This window comes from Orcinus orca, chromosome 15, assembly GCF_937001465.1.
Source record: "Orcinus orca chromosome 15, mOrcOrc1.1, whole genome shotgun sequence".
NCBI lineage: Eukaryota > Metazoa > Chordata > Mammalia > Artiodactyla > Delphinidae > Orcinus > Orcinus orca.
Window position 1 is genome coordinate 15,839,964 of NC_064573.1, and position 16,565 is coordinate 15,856,528.

Sequence of the window (16,565 nt, forward strand, 5' to 3'; positions counted from 1 at the left end):
TAAGTAGCTTATTTATAAATTAACATGGATACTACTCCTGTGCAATTGAAACAGGCACAAATAATCACATTGCTGACTTGATGGCTACAATATGTCATCTAATTTCAGATGCTTCAGATCGTTAAGATGATTAAATGTCACCAAAAATCTCTGGTGGAATTTCTTCTCTTTCCACAGAGCATTTAAGTCTACAGTTAAACAAGGTCTGGAGAAAAACTAGCACCAACTAAAAGAATGTGACCCTCTCAAAGTGGCAGAATACCCCACTTTGTGAAAATCCTCAATACTTCTGTCATGGTATCTTTTTTTTGTTTCTTTGGCCTCGCCGCGCGGCTTGTGCAACCAGGGATTGAACCCGGGCCCTCGGCAGTGAAAGCGCCGAGTCCTAACTGCTGGATGGCCAGGGAATTCCCCTTGTCATGGTATGTTTATTCTACACTGACATTTTCGGAGATTTCTTGCTCATTGCCTATTCTTATGAGTATACACATTTTTGAAAAACATGAAATGATACTTAAGCCACATTTCTAACTCAATAAAAGTCACTTCAAGTCCTGTACAAATGATAATCTCTTCTTCTATTCCAAAGAAAAGGCCAATTTTCAAGACTGTTTAATAAATAAGTAAATTGAGACATAAAGCCTCTACTAAACTGCCTTTCGTTTTAAAACAATAAAAAAAGTTGAGAATACTCAGGATGGATTTCAACTAGGAGGCAGTGTAAAACATGATCACTTGTATTTCCTTTTTTTTTTTTAAAGTTTCTTCTTAAATAAACTAGAAATGTACTCTTACCCCAATTTACGCACTATATAGGAACACTTCAGCTGGCTAACCCACAGAAAAATTTCAGAGCATGTTTTTCTGAGCCCATCAACCCTATCAGAGTTCAGAGCCAATGTCAATACACTGATGGACTCAGTTCAATCTGCTCCTAAGTGAGAGGAGGTGGAGGATGTGTGGTCACTGGCTGACATCATTACAGTCCAAATCATGGGGTTCCCAATGCGATTCAAGTAGTAAAGTGTCTGCAAAGCATCGTGGGTTTCGTGGTGGGATATTATGATAGTTTAGGATATATATTAGATTAAAATTTTCTGTTGGCAGAAGACAATTATAAAGGTATGTAATAGAAAAAAATCACTGGGGTTTTTGGTTGGGGGAACAGTTGTCAAACTAACCATACAGGCTGTTTCTGCTAAGATCGATTATTTATTCACTAGTTTTGTTATCTGTTTGGAAGGAACACTTGGCATTATTTATAGAATGCAAGGGTTCAGGGCTTCCCTGGTGGCGCAGTGGTTAAGAATCCGCCTGCCAATACAAGGGGCATGGGTTCGAGCCCTGGTCCGGGAAGATCCCACATGCCGCGGAGCAACTACGCCTGTGCGCCACAACTACTGAGCCTGAGCTCAAGAGCCCCCAAGCCACAGCTGCTGAGCCCACGTGCCACAACTACTGAAGCCTGTGTGCCTAGAGCCTGTGCTCCGCAACAAGAGAAGCCATGACAATGAGAAGCCCACGCACCGCAACGAAGAGTAGCCCCTGCTCGCCTCAACTGGAGAAAAGCCCACGTACGGCAACGAAGACCCAACACAGCCAAAAATAAATAAATAAATAAATTAATTAAAAAGAAAAAAAAAGAATGCAAGGGTTCAGCAATTTGAGAACTACGGGCTTAAAATGTGTGTATCAATAATTGACCATAACTCTTCAAAAACTTTTCCCCAAGGATAATTTTTAACAGCTAGTTCCTAAACCGTCTTGGAGCATTTTCAGTTTGATGGTAATAAAGATGATGGGTAGGGAACTTACCTTGCCCACTCTACTGGTAAACCAGTTCCTGAACGATAGGTGAACTGGGGTGGATTTAGAATAGAGAAGCAGACTGCAGTGGTCGAAATGAGAGGTGACAAAGTCTTATTCCAGGAATTGGTTGTAGAAAGGGAAAGGAAAAGTCAGACTTTAGAGCTATGACAGAGAAAGAAACAGTAAAATTTGAAGTTGAGGAGACAAGGGTGAGGAATCAAAGAAAACTTCAAAATAGCAACTATATAAGCGACTTATGATGGTTTTCAAGTGATAAAATAAATGGAAGAAATTTTCTGTAGAAAAACATTTACTGTAAGAGCCACCCACAACTTCTTGAACACAAACCATTCACTGGAAAAAGGAAACACAAACACCAGTTGATTAAGCAACAGGATAAAACAACTTCAGAAAGAGAATTTAACTACATGATCCTAGACATCTTCCAAAGTTTAATGAAATGTATTCTTTAAAAACTGGTACAAGTTACATCAATAATTTTATGTCTGATTATTCTAATAGTGTATTACTCATCTCATCCAAAAAGAGTTAATATTCATAAGCAACTGGAAAAGGACCTGGTACATATTAAGTGCTATATAAGTGTTTAAATAAAAAACCCTTTGCGGCTTCCCTGGTGGCGCAGTGGTTGAGAGTCCGCCTGCCGAGGCAGAGGACACGGGTTCGTGCCCCGGTCCGGGAAGATCCCACATGCCGCGGAGAGGCTGGGCCCATGAGCCATGGCCGCTGAGCCTGCACGTCCGGAGCCTGTGCTCCGCAACGGGAGAGGCCACAACAGTGAGAGGCCCGCGTACCGCAAAAACAACAACAACAAAAAACCTTTGGCCATCTTTCAGTGATTGAGTATTAACATCAACTTTGACTGGGTGAATATACAGTCCTTGTTGGTTTCATGCATCAGATCTTTTAATTTCTATGTCCTACAAAATAAAGTCCAAGTTCCTTAGACAAAACCATTCATATTCTAATCCAGGCTGCCTTTCCAGCTTGTGGTAAGAGGCAGCCCCTGCGGAACCATGGCTTCCTTGTCTTTAAGCAGTGTGGTCACCCTCACCCTGGCCCCTGCCCCCGGCTCCAAATCTGGGCTGCCCTGTGGTTCTCTCTGAGCTTAATGTAGTGTGACACTTTGCCAGTTCTGGGTCTCAACCTTAAGTCCAGAGAGTTTCCGGTTTGGGGATTCAGCCACCATGTAAAGAAATTTAACTACCTGGTGAGACCATGTGGGGAAGGAGGGGAGGAGAGAGAGGGAGAGAGTGAAGTAGACTGAGAATATTACATGACAGGAAAACAGGGGCACATGCCCTTTTACAGGGACAGCTACTATTTAAGCACAACTGACAGCTCTCACTCAAAATCTACCATTTTCAGGAGAATCTAGAAACCTGAATTTATATATGCTATCTGATCAGTGACAACTGATTCTAATTGTTCAACACTGTGTGGGCCACCCCCCTTCCCCAGTCAGTGCCCTTTTCTCCATGGGCCGAGCAATCCCACGTTATGCTACCCTTCACGGTGTCAGCCTCCACCTCTATGCTGATGACGCTCATGACGGTATCTCCGAGCCTGGCCTCTCCTTAGAGTTCCAGATCCACGTGCACAATTGCCTGCTGTGTATCTCCGCCTAGACGCGACACAGATACCTCAAACCGGTTAGGTCCCAAAATGAGGGTCATCTATCCTTTGAATCCTGCTTTTGATTCTGTATTCTCTAACTCAGTGGGCTGTATTACCACCTGCCTAGTGGTCCAGCAAGAATCTGGAGCAGGCATGGTGATTCCGCTGTACTTTTTATACCCTATGGTGAGGTGATGAAAACAGCTTACTGATTCCATCACCTCAAGGTCTTTTGAATTTGTTCTGTCTTCTTCTGCATGGTCTTGGTACTACCCTGGTTTAGATTCTCATTATTTCTTATCTAGACCATTGCAACAGTCTCAGTTGTTCTCCTAACCTAAACAATGTCTCCCTCCAGTTTATTTTCTACACCGATACTAGACTGGCCTTTCAGAGGGACAAATCTCACCCCTCTATCAAGTTTCCTTCCAATAGCTTGTCTGAGAAATGGGGCTCAAGACCTGGACTCACCCTGCTTCTCCAGGCTCCTTCTCTTCATGTTCTAGAGAATCGTTTGTTACCTGCAACTCCCCAAATACAACAGGCACCCTGTATTCTTTCTCTACGAAGTTTACTTAGGATTTCACGTTCCCTCTATCTGGAAGGCCCTTCTCCTATTCATCCTTCAACATGTAGAGCTGCTATGGCAGCCTCTTTCGTGCTTTCCTAACCTCTAACTCCACCAAGATATAGTATTACTTATTTTTATGTGACCTATACATGTTTCTTATTGTCTATATGTATATTTGTTTGCACATTGACAAACACAGAAATCACTCCACAGAAGCTGATCTGGTCCCTGAAACTGAATTCATAATATTTTAAAGTCTCCTATTCTATAATTTCTTGTATACATATCCAAAATAAAACATTGGGTTTCGATGTTATTCAAATATTTATAAAAGTTGTCAATTTAAAAAGTCTCAAATCCCTTCATGATCCCCATAAAAGAGTTACATGCTACAGTTATATTTTGATGAAGCATTTTAAAGCTCTACTCACCCAAAGGCTGGTCCACTGTTTGCTCTTTATTATCTATAGAAAGGTAAAAATGCAAAAAGATAAGGAGCTGTTATCCATGATCCATCTTCGGGGTTAGAGAGATACGGAAACAATGAACAATCACATCTGCAGCACCGAAGGGCAGAATGTGGATCCTAACAGCTAATTTATGATTTTTAAGGTTTTCAGGTTCTTGATTAAAAACAGGTACCTAGATGGACAAGAGTCGGAATCGGGGCAGGAGAATGTCTCTGGTAACTGATCACCACAGCTGGGGGTGATACTCTTTAACACGTGAGGTAGAAATTACAATCTGAAAATGGTTGGTGGTGGCAAGCAGCAGCAGGAATTTCACATCTCCTGAACGATGGCGTGGGCCTGCTGTACGTGCTGTAAATATAACTGATTTAAATCATCTCAGTTTATGAGGTATGTACTGTTATTACCTCCATTATACAGATAAGGAATCTGAGGCAGAGACAGACTGAGTCACTTGCCCAATGTTTTCAAGCTAGGAAATCTCATTCCGTGGTCACGCTCTTTGCCATCAACTACACATAAAATGAAATACCTCCCACTCTCAAGGACCATGCAGGAAGAGATGCAGGGAAAGATGGAGTTCAGTCAGTAATATGTCTCTTACTATAGACAGAGTGTTTGCATTTTTAATAATATATATGCTACGAGAGTCCACTAAAAATATATTAAATTCTTTTTAACTAAATTTCTTGGTGTTTCTAATTCTTGAGGAGTAACGATATAATGAAAGAGGAGGTCAGGAAAATTTTAGAAGCTTAGTGGTGCTGGTTTGCAAAAGTTTTCCTGAAATAGCTTTTCATAATGTTCATTGAAGGGCATGAAATAACAGACAAACTTAGGAAAAGGGGATTCCTAACCAGATCAAGAGAAGCAACTAGCTACATGACGAGGGTGGTTCTCCAACACCACTTAGTTTTGGGTGCTTGAAGCACGTCTCACAGGGGCTTCCCGGAGCTCAAGGCTGGCACAGCAGGAATGACATGCGGGTAACAGTGACGTTCTGGTTTGTCTCACTGGCTTATGTGTCATCAGCACAGCCCAATCATCACTCACCATAACAGATGTTTTTTAACAAAATATGGGCACAAAACTAAGCAAACTAGTCATGGTGCTAAAACTATGAGAAATCACATGTCAAGAAATAAGAGGGATCTCTACATATATTAACTGATACATATAAGTACCTTCTTATTGTACTCCTGTGAGGTTTTATTTTCAGATAGTCACAGGTTCCATCAGTGCCTTTCAGAACGCCCACAGCCTGGACTGATGTCCTCAGTCTTTATGGAGTCCTCATCATTACTACGCCTTTCATCTCAGGTAAGGCTTCCCTTTAGCTTAACTTGTTCAGAAATCTGTTCTGATTAAAACTGGCCAAAGGATGATAAATACTCCTGCCAACTGTCAGTCCCTTAATGGTCAATGACTAACTACTCATCTGTACAGCACTAACAATAATTTTACTTCCGTTACAGACACCCACCCAACTAGATCAGATGTGTTCAATGACTGAGCAGCTTTGAACAAGGACCCAGGGGTCTGGTGAGTTCAGAGATGTTACTCTTGTCACTCTTTCAAAGGCTGCTTCTTGTCTTTCAAATTAAAGAGCAAGCATTTCCCCATTTAACTGCCTTTTGATGATACAGAGTTATTCACAAGGATAGAGAATATCTATAGTATCTTTAAGTTACTGTATTCAATAACTAAATATCTAAAGCTAATGTTTTAATGTTTGTATTACTCACCGGGATGCCCGAGATTATTTAATTCATCTAAAATAAAATAAGAGAAAATAGATTAAATAATCTTTAAATTTTACCTAGATTTAAATGACCTTTAAATAATCTGCCAGTTTAGCACAGATAGCAAGACTGACAGAAGAAGCTGATTCTTCCACTGCTGAATCGTGTTATAATGTCTTATCAGGTTAGAACTTTTAAAATGCCGTAAAGGAGAAGTCATGCAGTCAAACTGTGAAGAGGAGAGAACGTGGCTGTGGACATCAGTTAGGACTCCTGAGCTATTACTGCTTTCATTAAATGACAAAAAGCTAAATAGACTCATTCTTAATTTGATCAAAGTTTTAGATATGCTGGCCAATTACTGGATGAAAACCGTCACGAGACAGGTTTGTCTATGGCCTCGACTATACACTTCATGAAACTAATTAAAAACCTCAAATGATATTTTTGAGAATAAACTTTTAATTTTAGAACAGTTCAAGATTTTACAGAACTATCGTGAAGATACTACAGAGAGTTTCTACAGACACCCATACCTAGTTGCCCTATGTCTAACATCTGTTGTTAGTAAGGCGTATTTGTCACAATTAATGAACCATTAAAGTTCTTTTTGGTTCCAGGACCCCATTCGGGACACCACATCACATTTACTTGTGTCTCCTTGGGCTCCTCTTTGTTGTGACAGTTTCTCAGACTTTCCTTGTTTTTCATAACACTGACAGTTTTGAGGATTATCGGTGAGGTATTTTGTAGAATGTCTGTAAATCGGGAGATGTCTGATGTTTTTCTCCTGGTTACACTGGTGGAATGTGTTTTTGGAGGTATAGTGGTTTCAGAATTGTTAGCCTGTAGAGCCTGGCTAACAGAAAGAAAATCATCTAAGCAAATACCTATGACATTATAGCCATCTATTTTTCCTTTACAAATTGTGTGAAGATAAAAATTAACATTCACAATAAATTATAAATGCTATACTATTCATAAAATATTATGCAGTAACTTCTATGAGATATAAAATCAACTACGGAGTGGTATCAGCTAGAGTACAGGGTTCTGTACAATTTCTTCTGCCTTCTGTGTTCACTCATTCCTAGGTACTTAGGTTAGCACCTGTTCTTCCATCCCATAATCAGTGAGGTTGCTTCATACACTTGCAATAGGTTTAGATTCTTCTGTCATATTCTGTGTTCCATCCTGGGATCCCCCTCCTCTGACCTTCCTAAACGATTTAAAACCTGCATATATGTATTTACCACTACAGCTGCCATATAGGATATTTTCACTGCCCTAAAGAAATCCCCTGAGCTCCACCTATCCAACCCCCTACCCCTTCTCCTGATCAAGTATCTTTAACAAAGCACATAAAATAGGTCACATCATGTTCTACAGGTAAAAAAAGATACGGTATGTTGGCACATTGTTAACACGTGCCACTCCACCAACTATAAAATGCCTCAACTTTGAAGACTTTTTTAGAAAGAAGAGTTGGATCTAATTTTTCCATCTGAAATTTTTGGAGTAGTTTCATAGTTGGGTTTTCATCTGTGTTTGGAACAGATTTATCTGAAAGTTATTACTTAATAGTGTGTTTGCCACTGCAAAAATTATAGGAAGAATCTTGCAGGTAAAGAAGCCGCAAGGTGGTAATATACATGCATTACCCAGAAGCTGAACAGCAATGCTAGTTTATGTTTATTCTTAGAGGTCTCCAGTGTTAGGAGCTTTTAAAAATCATGCAATTAGCTGAAAAAGGAGAAGGAAGAAGAGTTTGGTTAGGATTTCTTTACATAGATTCCCTCATGTAGGGCCCATAGGCCACAGGATTAGAACTGCTTTATGCTAGAGAATTCCTGTCCGCAACTATGACTGGGATGAAAACAGTACTTATAGTATTTCAAAGTGACACCATAGCAGTATGAAGGACAGGAAAACCAGGAAACATAAGATTTAACATTATTTTTTTACTTTGCTCAAGTAGAGCCTAAGGGTTTATAATAAAGAGGCAGAAATTGAAAAAATACTTTGCTATCCACAAACCTAATTTTGCAAAACAGTGACATCACACTAGGGGAACGTAATTTAAGTTTTAAAATTTACTCATTACAACTTATGTGCAAGGCTTTGGTTAATTAAAACAAGATAAAAGTTTATGTTAAAATAACTTTCAGTTCTTTTTAATCTACCATGTCACTTTTACCATAATATCTAGTCTTCAGCCTTGTAGCTTCAAAAAATGGATCTTATAAATTTTATATTAAAACAGGATATTTAATATTTGCTAAAGCATGCGTTAAACAATAAATCTCCCGTCCTGAAACTGTTATAGAAATTACATTTGCATTTGAGAGGCATCTTACCATGGCTGAAGGACAGATAAAATAATCTAAACAACTATCCATGACAGTATAGCCATGGATTTTTACAAATTTTATGAAGATAATTAACATTAAGAATTAATTGCAACTGTTCACTATTCATAAGGTGTTGTACAGGAGCTTTATTTTCTTTTTTATTTTTTGGCCACACCATGCGGTATATGGCATCTTAGTTCGCCCACCAGGGATCGCACCTACACCCCCTGCAGTGGAAGCGCAGTCTTAACCACTGGACCGTCAGGGAAGTCCCAGGAACTTTATTTTTATATACAATAGAAAATCAATTAAAAATTAGTTGTTTTTTTTTAACATCTTTATTGGGGTATAATTGCTTTACAATAAAAATTAGTTGTTTTAATTAATGTCAGTTTAATAGTGTCTCTGGTAATTTATTAACCCTCAAAGACTAAGATACAGTATCCTTCTATCAAAATTTTTTCTTATAGCTAGTATTTTTTCCATCACTGCCCTCAGTAAACCAGGGCACTCCACCAATCCCAAGAGGAACCAGCATGCGGGATATTTGGTTTCAAACCAAAGGATTACACTACCTTCAGTGCACTCCACTGCCACATCTGTTCTTCCTTGTTTCAGAGAAAACAAATGTGAATATATTGTAATTCATGATCTTAGGAAGGGCAGCCATCAAGCAGAGATAAATAGCACAGAAATATGTTGACAAACCAACATATGCATCAGTATCTCCTCCTACTGACAACATAACTGAATGCATTAAGCTTAACTAGAACACACCCCCACATTATGCACTTCATAGAGGGACTGTTGGTTAATAATCATTCTTTTCTTTATATGCCTGTGATTTTTTTTGAAAAAATAGTTTATTAAAAATCTTTTTCCCCTAAATCAAGGGTTTTTTTTTTTTTTTAGCTAAAGCTTTAAGGAATACATTTTTGCCATAAATGTTTAACATAAACTATAAAACTAAAAAAATTATGAAAACGGTCTCAATAAAATAGCCTTTTTTACAGTTCTTTCTGCTCTTTGTACGTGAATCCTGATTAGGAGTTTTAGTATGTATGCTCTCAAATTTCTACTTAAGCATCAGCAGTTATTTTGTTTAACATACCATTAAATTCAATGGGTGAACAGAATTTCCGCTGTTCAAACACTTCATTTTATACGGCTCCATTTGTCAGAATACTGAGCGATACTGCTTACCTACGATGACTTCTACTTTCTTGCTGTTTTGACTGTCTCGATCATTATATACACGACACCAATAGGTTCCTTGATGCTCCAGATCCACATAAGGCACCTGTATCAGTATTAGAATATGCTCACATTTCCTCAATTTTAATTGAAGTGGCTTGGAGAAAGTTATTTTGAGTTTTTTTTTTTTTAAACCTACAAATCCTAACATTTCAGACATTCCTAGATTACTTCCATTCATTAGGTCAAATATTAGCAAGCAAATAATACAATGAATCTAACAGTGGTGAGTCTGATGCAATACTCAGTTTGACGTTTTTCATACAAGCACTTACATGTGGGCTGGTGTTCTAGCCCTTTTGCAAATATAAGAATCAATTAATATTAGATAATAAAGAACTTGAAAAAATACTGAAAACATTAAAACACCCCAGAGAATATGAATTTTAATATTCACTGTAATTTTCAATTATACTATTTTACATATTAACCCCCCCAAATACCCCCAAGGCCAACTTCCTACCATGTATAGCTTTTTTGTCTCATGTGTTAGTGGTGATTCATTTTTGAACCACTGGTAGTGAGGAATGGGGCTTCCAACAGCAACACACTGTAGGATCAACGTGCTGCCAGGCATCAACTTTTGGGACTTTGGTTCAATACAGATTTGCAACTTAGAGTCAGAGACGCCATCCAAACTTCCTTAAATTAAAAGAAAAATATCACGGAACATAAATAAAATCTCGAGGTTAAAAAAATTTTTTTTAATTAAAAAAATATTTTCAAGTTCATCCATCTTTTTTTTTTTTTTTTTTTACAATCTTCAATAGCATCTCCCAAATGATGTTCCATAAAACTGTAGCACATCTAGAAATATTAAGAGATGTTCTGTGGATAAAAGGATGCTATAGACAAATAAGTTTAGAACATTCTGGGTTAAACAAAGTTAAACAGTTGTCTTTATTGCAGGACTTCTCAGTTTTCCAAGTGTTAGTATGCACTGTGTATTTAAGAGGGGAAAACAGTTTAAGTGGTTTCTAAATGTGTTTGGCCACAGAGTCTTTTCGGTGGGAGCAAAGGACAGAAACAACTTGAGTGATGTTTCTGTTCAAAACAGAAAGCTCTACGTTCTGCTGTTTCATTTAACTTGCCTTCTTAAAATTAGGAGTTTTGTTATTAGCACTGAATAAATATGGATGGGTTAAGCGTTATCTACTGAATGCTCATCTGTTACTCTCTAAGGGCCTTGAGGACAGAAGCCTTGTCAATGTGATCCAGTAACAATGAAACTCAGTGTCTAGCACATTGCAGGTGATCAATAATATTTGTTGAATGAATAAGATTCCATTTATAAACATATTAAAGTTAATTACATGCACAGAAACATTCTAGGAAAACATAAATCACTCAATTAATCATGACTATTTCTAGAGACTTTATTCGGGTATAGGAAAAGCTAAATTGAGAGAAGAATGGAAGACAGACAAATTGGCAACAAAAAGTCTGTTTCCCTCATTCTTTTTGTCTAGCAAAAATGACAAATATCGTTCTTGACTGTTTGTGTGAAAAAATAATACCTGATGGCTACTCTTTAGAGTACACTGGGTTTTTCCCTTGATCAATACTAGTTATTGGACTAAAAAGATGGATGGCAAAAGTAGAAAACCAGTTGGATGAAATGCTTCACTGCAGCAAATGATGCACTATATGCCCTGTCACGCCTACTTCAACTCTATAGATAGTCTTTATTCCATGACACAAGTTTTTAGAAGTAATACAATAGTTTGGGAGAAAAAGTATAGAAAGGAACTGAAAAGTGAGCAAGACGGCATTAGATTTCTCTTCTCCCCCAAAACCAGAGACCACAACATTCAGACCCATGAAAGGTGGCAAGTTTGAATAGGTCAGCAGCAGGGCCAAACTGAGAAAGGTCATGTCAGCCCAAGACATCTGCATGTCCGTCTTGTCTGTCTATCTATCCATCACATGGGATATGGGATAAAATATTATCGACTGGTGACATTATATTGGGTGAAGTACATATGTGAGTACTATCTTTGATACTTTGAAATTATTTATTTAAAAGTAAACATTTAAAATAAAATTTTAAAAAGGCAATTCCCATCCCAGCATTCAAGTTACTTTATCACTTACTCTGGAAGCCTTCTGTTACTTCTGTGACATCACAAACATCCAACTGTGACCACTGGCTAAATTCGAAGGTGAAATTATTATTAACTCGACAGACATAAAAGCCTGCATCTTTTATATGCACCGTGTTAAAAATAAGTTCTGATGCATTTCCGTTCGGAATCTGTGGAAGAATCAATGAGAGGATAAAAATGAATGACTCATCAAGACGCACCTTATAAAAACGTGCTGCGCAAAATGTATGATGTTCTTGGAACTTTGAAAAGTATATCTTTTTTTCCCCCAAGTTCTAAAGTATCTGTTACTTAAAAAACAACAACATTTTGAGTAACTTGGGACTGAAGTCTTAGAAAATCAGTCTTCTACAAATCTGTTAACAAGAGAGTTAGGCTCTCTCTCTCCCTTATATCTTCCCCAAACTCACTAATAGAAAGGTATCTAATCTGTCATTTAAAATTGTTTGATCATTAGTATCTAACGAATCTAGAATTGTAACATTTATGAGCTAAGTAGTCATACAACATGACCAACCCATGATGGAGTGAAGGGATCACAGAAAGTTAGGCCTGGCTCTTTACTTCTGTTCTGATCAAATTAGCTGTCAGTATAAGAGCAAGTTATTTTACCCCAAGGCCTCATTTCCTCATCTGCAAAATTCTATCAGAGGATAGATGCCGTGACCAATACGCTTCTCTCAAGGTCTGGGTGGAGAAGGGCTGTGGGAAGCCTATCAGTGATGGGAAGGAAGGTCCATGCAAGGGTTTCCCAAGCTTTTACTCCTGGGCTCTGGTCACCACGTTAAGTTTTCTTTCACCTTAGCTGCTCCCATCAATTTATAAGCACCACCCAACTCTGGCATATTGTCAAAGGGCTTTGTCAAGTGCCTCATTATATATTGGCTCCCTTGCAAAGTACTTTAACAAGCTCTCCGTCTCCAAACTCCAACCAATTGAATTTGGCTCTCTCTCCTCTCAGAACCTGCACCGGAGAGGGAGCATTTTGCTGAAGATCTGACAACTGGGATGGAGGCTGCCTTAGCACTGCCTGACCATCCTAACCACGTGAACCTACTAAGTCTGCTTTCCTACTAGGCTATTCCTGTGGACTTTCTCTCTCCTCAAACCTCCTGCAATCCCACTTCTCTCAGCCATTGACTTTAGTCTGTGCTTATTTGTAACTCTCTTCCCTCCTGTTAAAACGGAAAGCGTGTCTTCCTAACAAAGGTTACCTGGGCTTGGGTTGCATGGGGATCCTAAACCACTCAGAGTCCCAAAGCTGGTATGTAAACTAGCTCAAGCTGAAGATGTTTAGGATTCAACAGATGCAGAAAGAAGCCTTATCAGAGCTTTCCTTATCTGACCAAAAGCAGAAACTTCTGGGAAATGAGGCTGCCATAAATTCCCTCTTCAGGGTGGCTTTTATTCCTAGGAAGAAGACCAAGAGGAAACCTACCATAAATCCCCTCTCCAGGGAAGTTTTAAATAGCCATGAGGAAGATGGAAAGACCATTTGCACTTGCATGAATAGATATTACCACAAACTTTCTCATCTCCTTTTATTCTCCTAGAAACCCCTTTGTATCTATTTCCTAAAGAAACCCATTTGTTCTTCCCAGAGAGGCTTTTTCTCCTTCCTCCCTTTTCCTCTAACTGTAACCAATCACAGGACTACTTCTTTTGTAATTTCCCATATGAATAAACTTCTCTTGTTAATCTGTATTTTGCCTGTTAATTCACAGGCCCCCAGGGACTGAGCATGAGAGGGTGGGAGAAAGGTTTTTTCCTCTCCAACAATCCCCTCATCCTCTCTGACTTTGCTCCTGCAATTTTCTCTCTGCTTTAGCATCTATTTCTCCCTTTTTATTGTATCACTCCCCCAAACATACTCTAGTACCTTTATATCTTAAACAAAAGAATCCCAAGTATACCCCCCCTTGACCCACATACCTCTCAGCAGCACTGAAAATGCTGACCACCCCTTTCTTCTTGAAATACTTTCCCAAGGGCTTCATACCATTCTCTCCTGGTTTTCCTCTTATCTTGCAAATTCTTCTTAGTCTCTCTACTGGTTCCTCCTCCACTACACAAACTTTCTTTCTTTTTTTAACACATTTATCTATGTATTTATTTATTTTGGCCGTGCTGCATGGCACGCGGGATCTTAGTTCCCTGACCAGGGATCAAACCTGTGCCCCTTGCAGTGGAAGCGTCGAGTCCTAACCACTAGACTGCCAGGGAAGTCCCAACAAACTTTCAATGTTGTCTCCTGAGGTATCCAAGCTGACTTAGATGCATTTAGACATCCAATAGGCACTTCAAACTTAACATGTCTAAAACCAAACTCTTGAGTTTCTGCCCTTAATCTCTTCCTCTCCCAGTCTCTTAACACCTCAGTAAATAACAGGTCCCCAGATGCTTAAGTAGAAAATCTAGGGTCATCCTTGAGCTCTCTTCCTTTCCCCTCAGGCTCCACATTTAATCTGTCGGGTTTGATGAACTCTATCTCTAAAATAAAGTGACTTACCCACTTTGATCCATCTCCACTGCCATGTCCTAATCCACACTACTGTTATTTCTAGTCCAGTGTAGGCATTAGATAACTGGTCTTCTTTTTTTTTTTTTTTGCGGTATGCGGGCCTGTCACTGTTGTGGCCTCTCCCGTTGCGGAGCACAGGCTCCGGACGTGCAGGCTCAGCAGCCATGGCTCACGGGCCCAGCCGCTCCGCGGCATGTGGGATCTTCCCGGACCGGGGCATGAACCCGCGTCCCCTGCATCGGCAGGCGGACTCTCAACCACTGCGCCACCAGGGGAGCCCCTAACTGGTCTTCTTGCTTTGCTCTTGCTTCCCTTCAAGCAGCAAGTTGGTGTTTTAAAAACAAAAATTCTATCATGTTACTTCTCCTACTTAAGACCTTTAGTGGCTTCTCCCTTTGTATCACCCTGTTTATTTTCTCACAGCTCTTAACTCACAGAGTTATCTTATTTGCTCACTGTCTTTCCCCAGTGGAGCTGGCAGGGCCCCTGTGTGTCGGTGCATCACCATCCTGGACTTAGAACCTGGCCTGACACAAAACAGGTGTCCAACAAGTAGTTGTTAAATGAGTATCTCCTGAAATAGACTATGAACCTAAGTGTGGTTTGACAAAACTCGACTGGTAAGGGCTTTAAAATCCATTGCAACTCTTCAAATCCACGACGCACTGCTCACCCTCTACGTTCCTCCCCTTCTCAAGTCAGGACATAGTTCATAAATGATATACTTAATAGAGTAAGTTTTGTCCATGATTTCTTCCTCAAAAGGTGTTTATTAAAATGAAAGCCACTTTGCAATTGAGAAAATATGGTAAAAATAACTTTAGTTACCATCTCTCGAGAGCCTTGGCACATAAACTATCCCATCAATTAAGTTCTCTCAACCCCTGACGATAGGAATTCGAGTCGCTACTAACAGTCAAGGATCCAACACAGGCCTGTCTGGTGCCAGTGCAGTGCTGTTACTGCAGTTCACATCTGCCTTACCTCACCTGTGTGTGAGGGACGGAAATTAAAAATTGTACAAATCCACACGTTTCTTCTAAGGCACAGGGTGATCCCATCAAAGGAAAGATTGTCATCTCGGAACAGCTCTTGAACTTAGTTTCAGATTTGCAAATGGAGTCTTAATGTTGAGTTGGAAAGAAAGTTTAGTTATGTGACTAACAGGCTGAAAAGAATAATGGAGTTTCAAGGTACCGTCTAGGAGGGAAGGGAGCAAGGGGAGATGAATGAGGGAGAAGAGAGAAGCCCACCACCGTGGGACACAACGTGGCCAGACCACTGAGAAATCCCCAGCAGCAGAGTGCTCAAAGAATGTTTAAGACAAGAGGATTCCAATATGCAATTTTAAATTATTGGTTGGGTGGCACGGGGATACAATCCTTCCACGAAAGGAATAAATGCCCCTTTCTACCGACCTGAGTTTTACTTCAGAATCTACCATAAAAGCCTAAATCTTTTGATATAATACAGTTATGGGGAATGCTTAAAATAATATTGCCTTCCATGTTGCTTTGAAAATCTTTTAAAGATTCAGACTGGAACATAATCTGTTGTAAAGAATTTTGTGTAGATATTTTAGAATGTACTGGTGATGTTTCATGTTTGTTAACATTGTTGCCCCAAGTACTCCTGATTTTCCACAATTTTCAGAATAGAGAACTGATTTTATTACTGCTTACCAAAGTAATGATTACTGAATAAACACTCCGGTAATAACACAGATCCTTTAACAAGGACCTATCATATCCTCAAACAAAATTCCTAAAAACACACTGAAGACAACAGGCTAATTAATTTTCTTTCTCTCTTCTCATGACAGAGGAATTAAAGGCATTTAAAACACATTAAAAAATTACCTCTTTATTCATTTTGAACCACTGATATTGTACAAAAGGATGCCCAGTTGCCCGGCAACACAGCTTCACAAACTGTCCAGCCAAGACTGCCTTGGATTCCGGGTTTACAGTGATCTTTATTCCTTAAAAAAAAAAAAAAAAAAAAAAAGTTATATAAAGTCAGAGAAGAGGGGTTTTCCTTGTTTATGTTTCTGAAACCAAAAGAAGAAATATTTTGGAAATAACCTGCATATTCATCCTGGTTA

At 39.2% G+C, this 16,565-nt stretch overlaps 1 protein-coding gene and 1 long non-coding RNA gene across 6 annotated transcripts in view; one reads left to right on the forward strand and one right to left on the reverse strand.

The window, feature by feature from the left end:
• The window catches only part of LOC117200755 (uncharacterized), an 86,543-nt gene that overhangs the window by 52,433 nt on the left and 17,545 nt on the right, over positions 1 to 16,565 (forward strand). For both annotated transcript variants that reach the window (XR_007471592.1, XR_007471593.1), the window contains exon 3: positions 5,964 to 6,030. This is a non-coding gene — a long non-coding RNA (uncharacterized LOC117200755). The remainder of the gene's footprint in view (positions 1 to 5,963; positions 6,031 to 16,565) is intronic.
• The window catches only part of MALT1 (MALT1 paracaspase), a 59,659-nt gene that overhangs the window by 24,015 nt on the left and 19,079 nt on the right, over positions 1 to 16,565 (reverse strand). For 3 of the 4 annotated variants that reach the window (XM_004268050.3, XM_033424935.2, XM_049697717.1), the window contains exons 3-9: positions 16,321 to 16,442; positions 11,930 to 12,089; positions 10,299 to 10,477; positions 9,785 to 9,881; positions 9,157 to 9,189; positions 6,234 to 6,260; positions 4,450 to 4,482 (exon numbers count right to left, since the gene is read on the reverse strand). In XM_004268050.3, coding sequence (XP_004268098.3) covers positions 4,450 to 4,482; positions 6,234 to 6,260; positions 9,157 to 9,189; positions 9,785 to 9,881; positions 10,299 to 10,477; positions 11,930 to 12,089; positions 16,321 to 16,442 — 651 coding nt within the window. The remainder of the gene's footprint in view (positions 1 to 4,449; positions 4,483 to 6,233; positions 6,261 to 9,156; positions 9,190 to 9,784; positions 9,882 to 10,298; positions 10,478 to 11,929; positions 12,090 to 16,320; positions 16,443 to 16,565) is intronic. The other variant, XM_004268049.4, reaches the window with a different exon arrangement.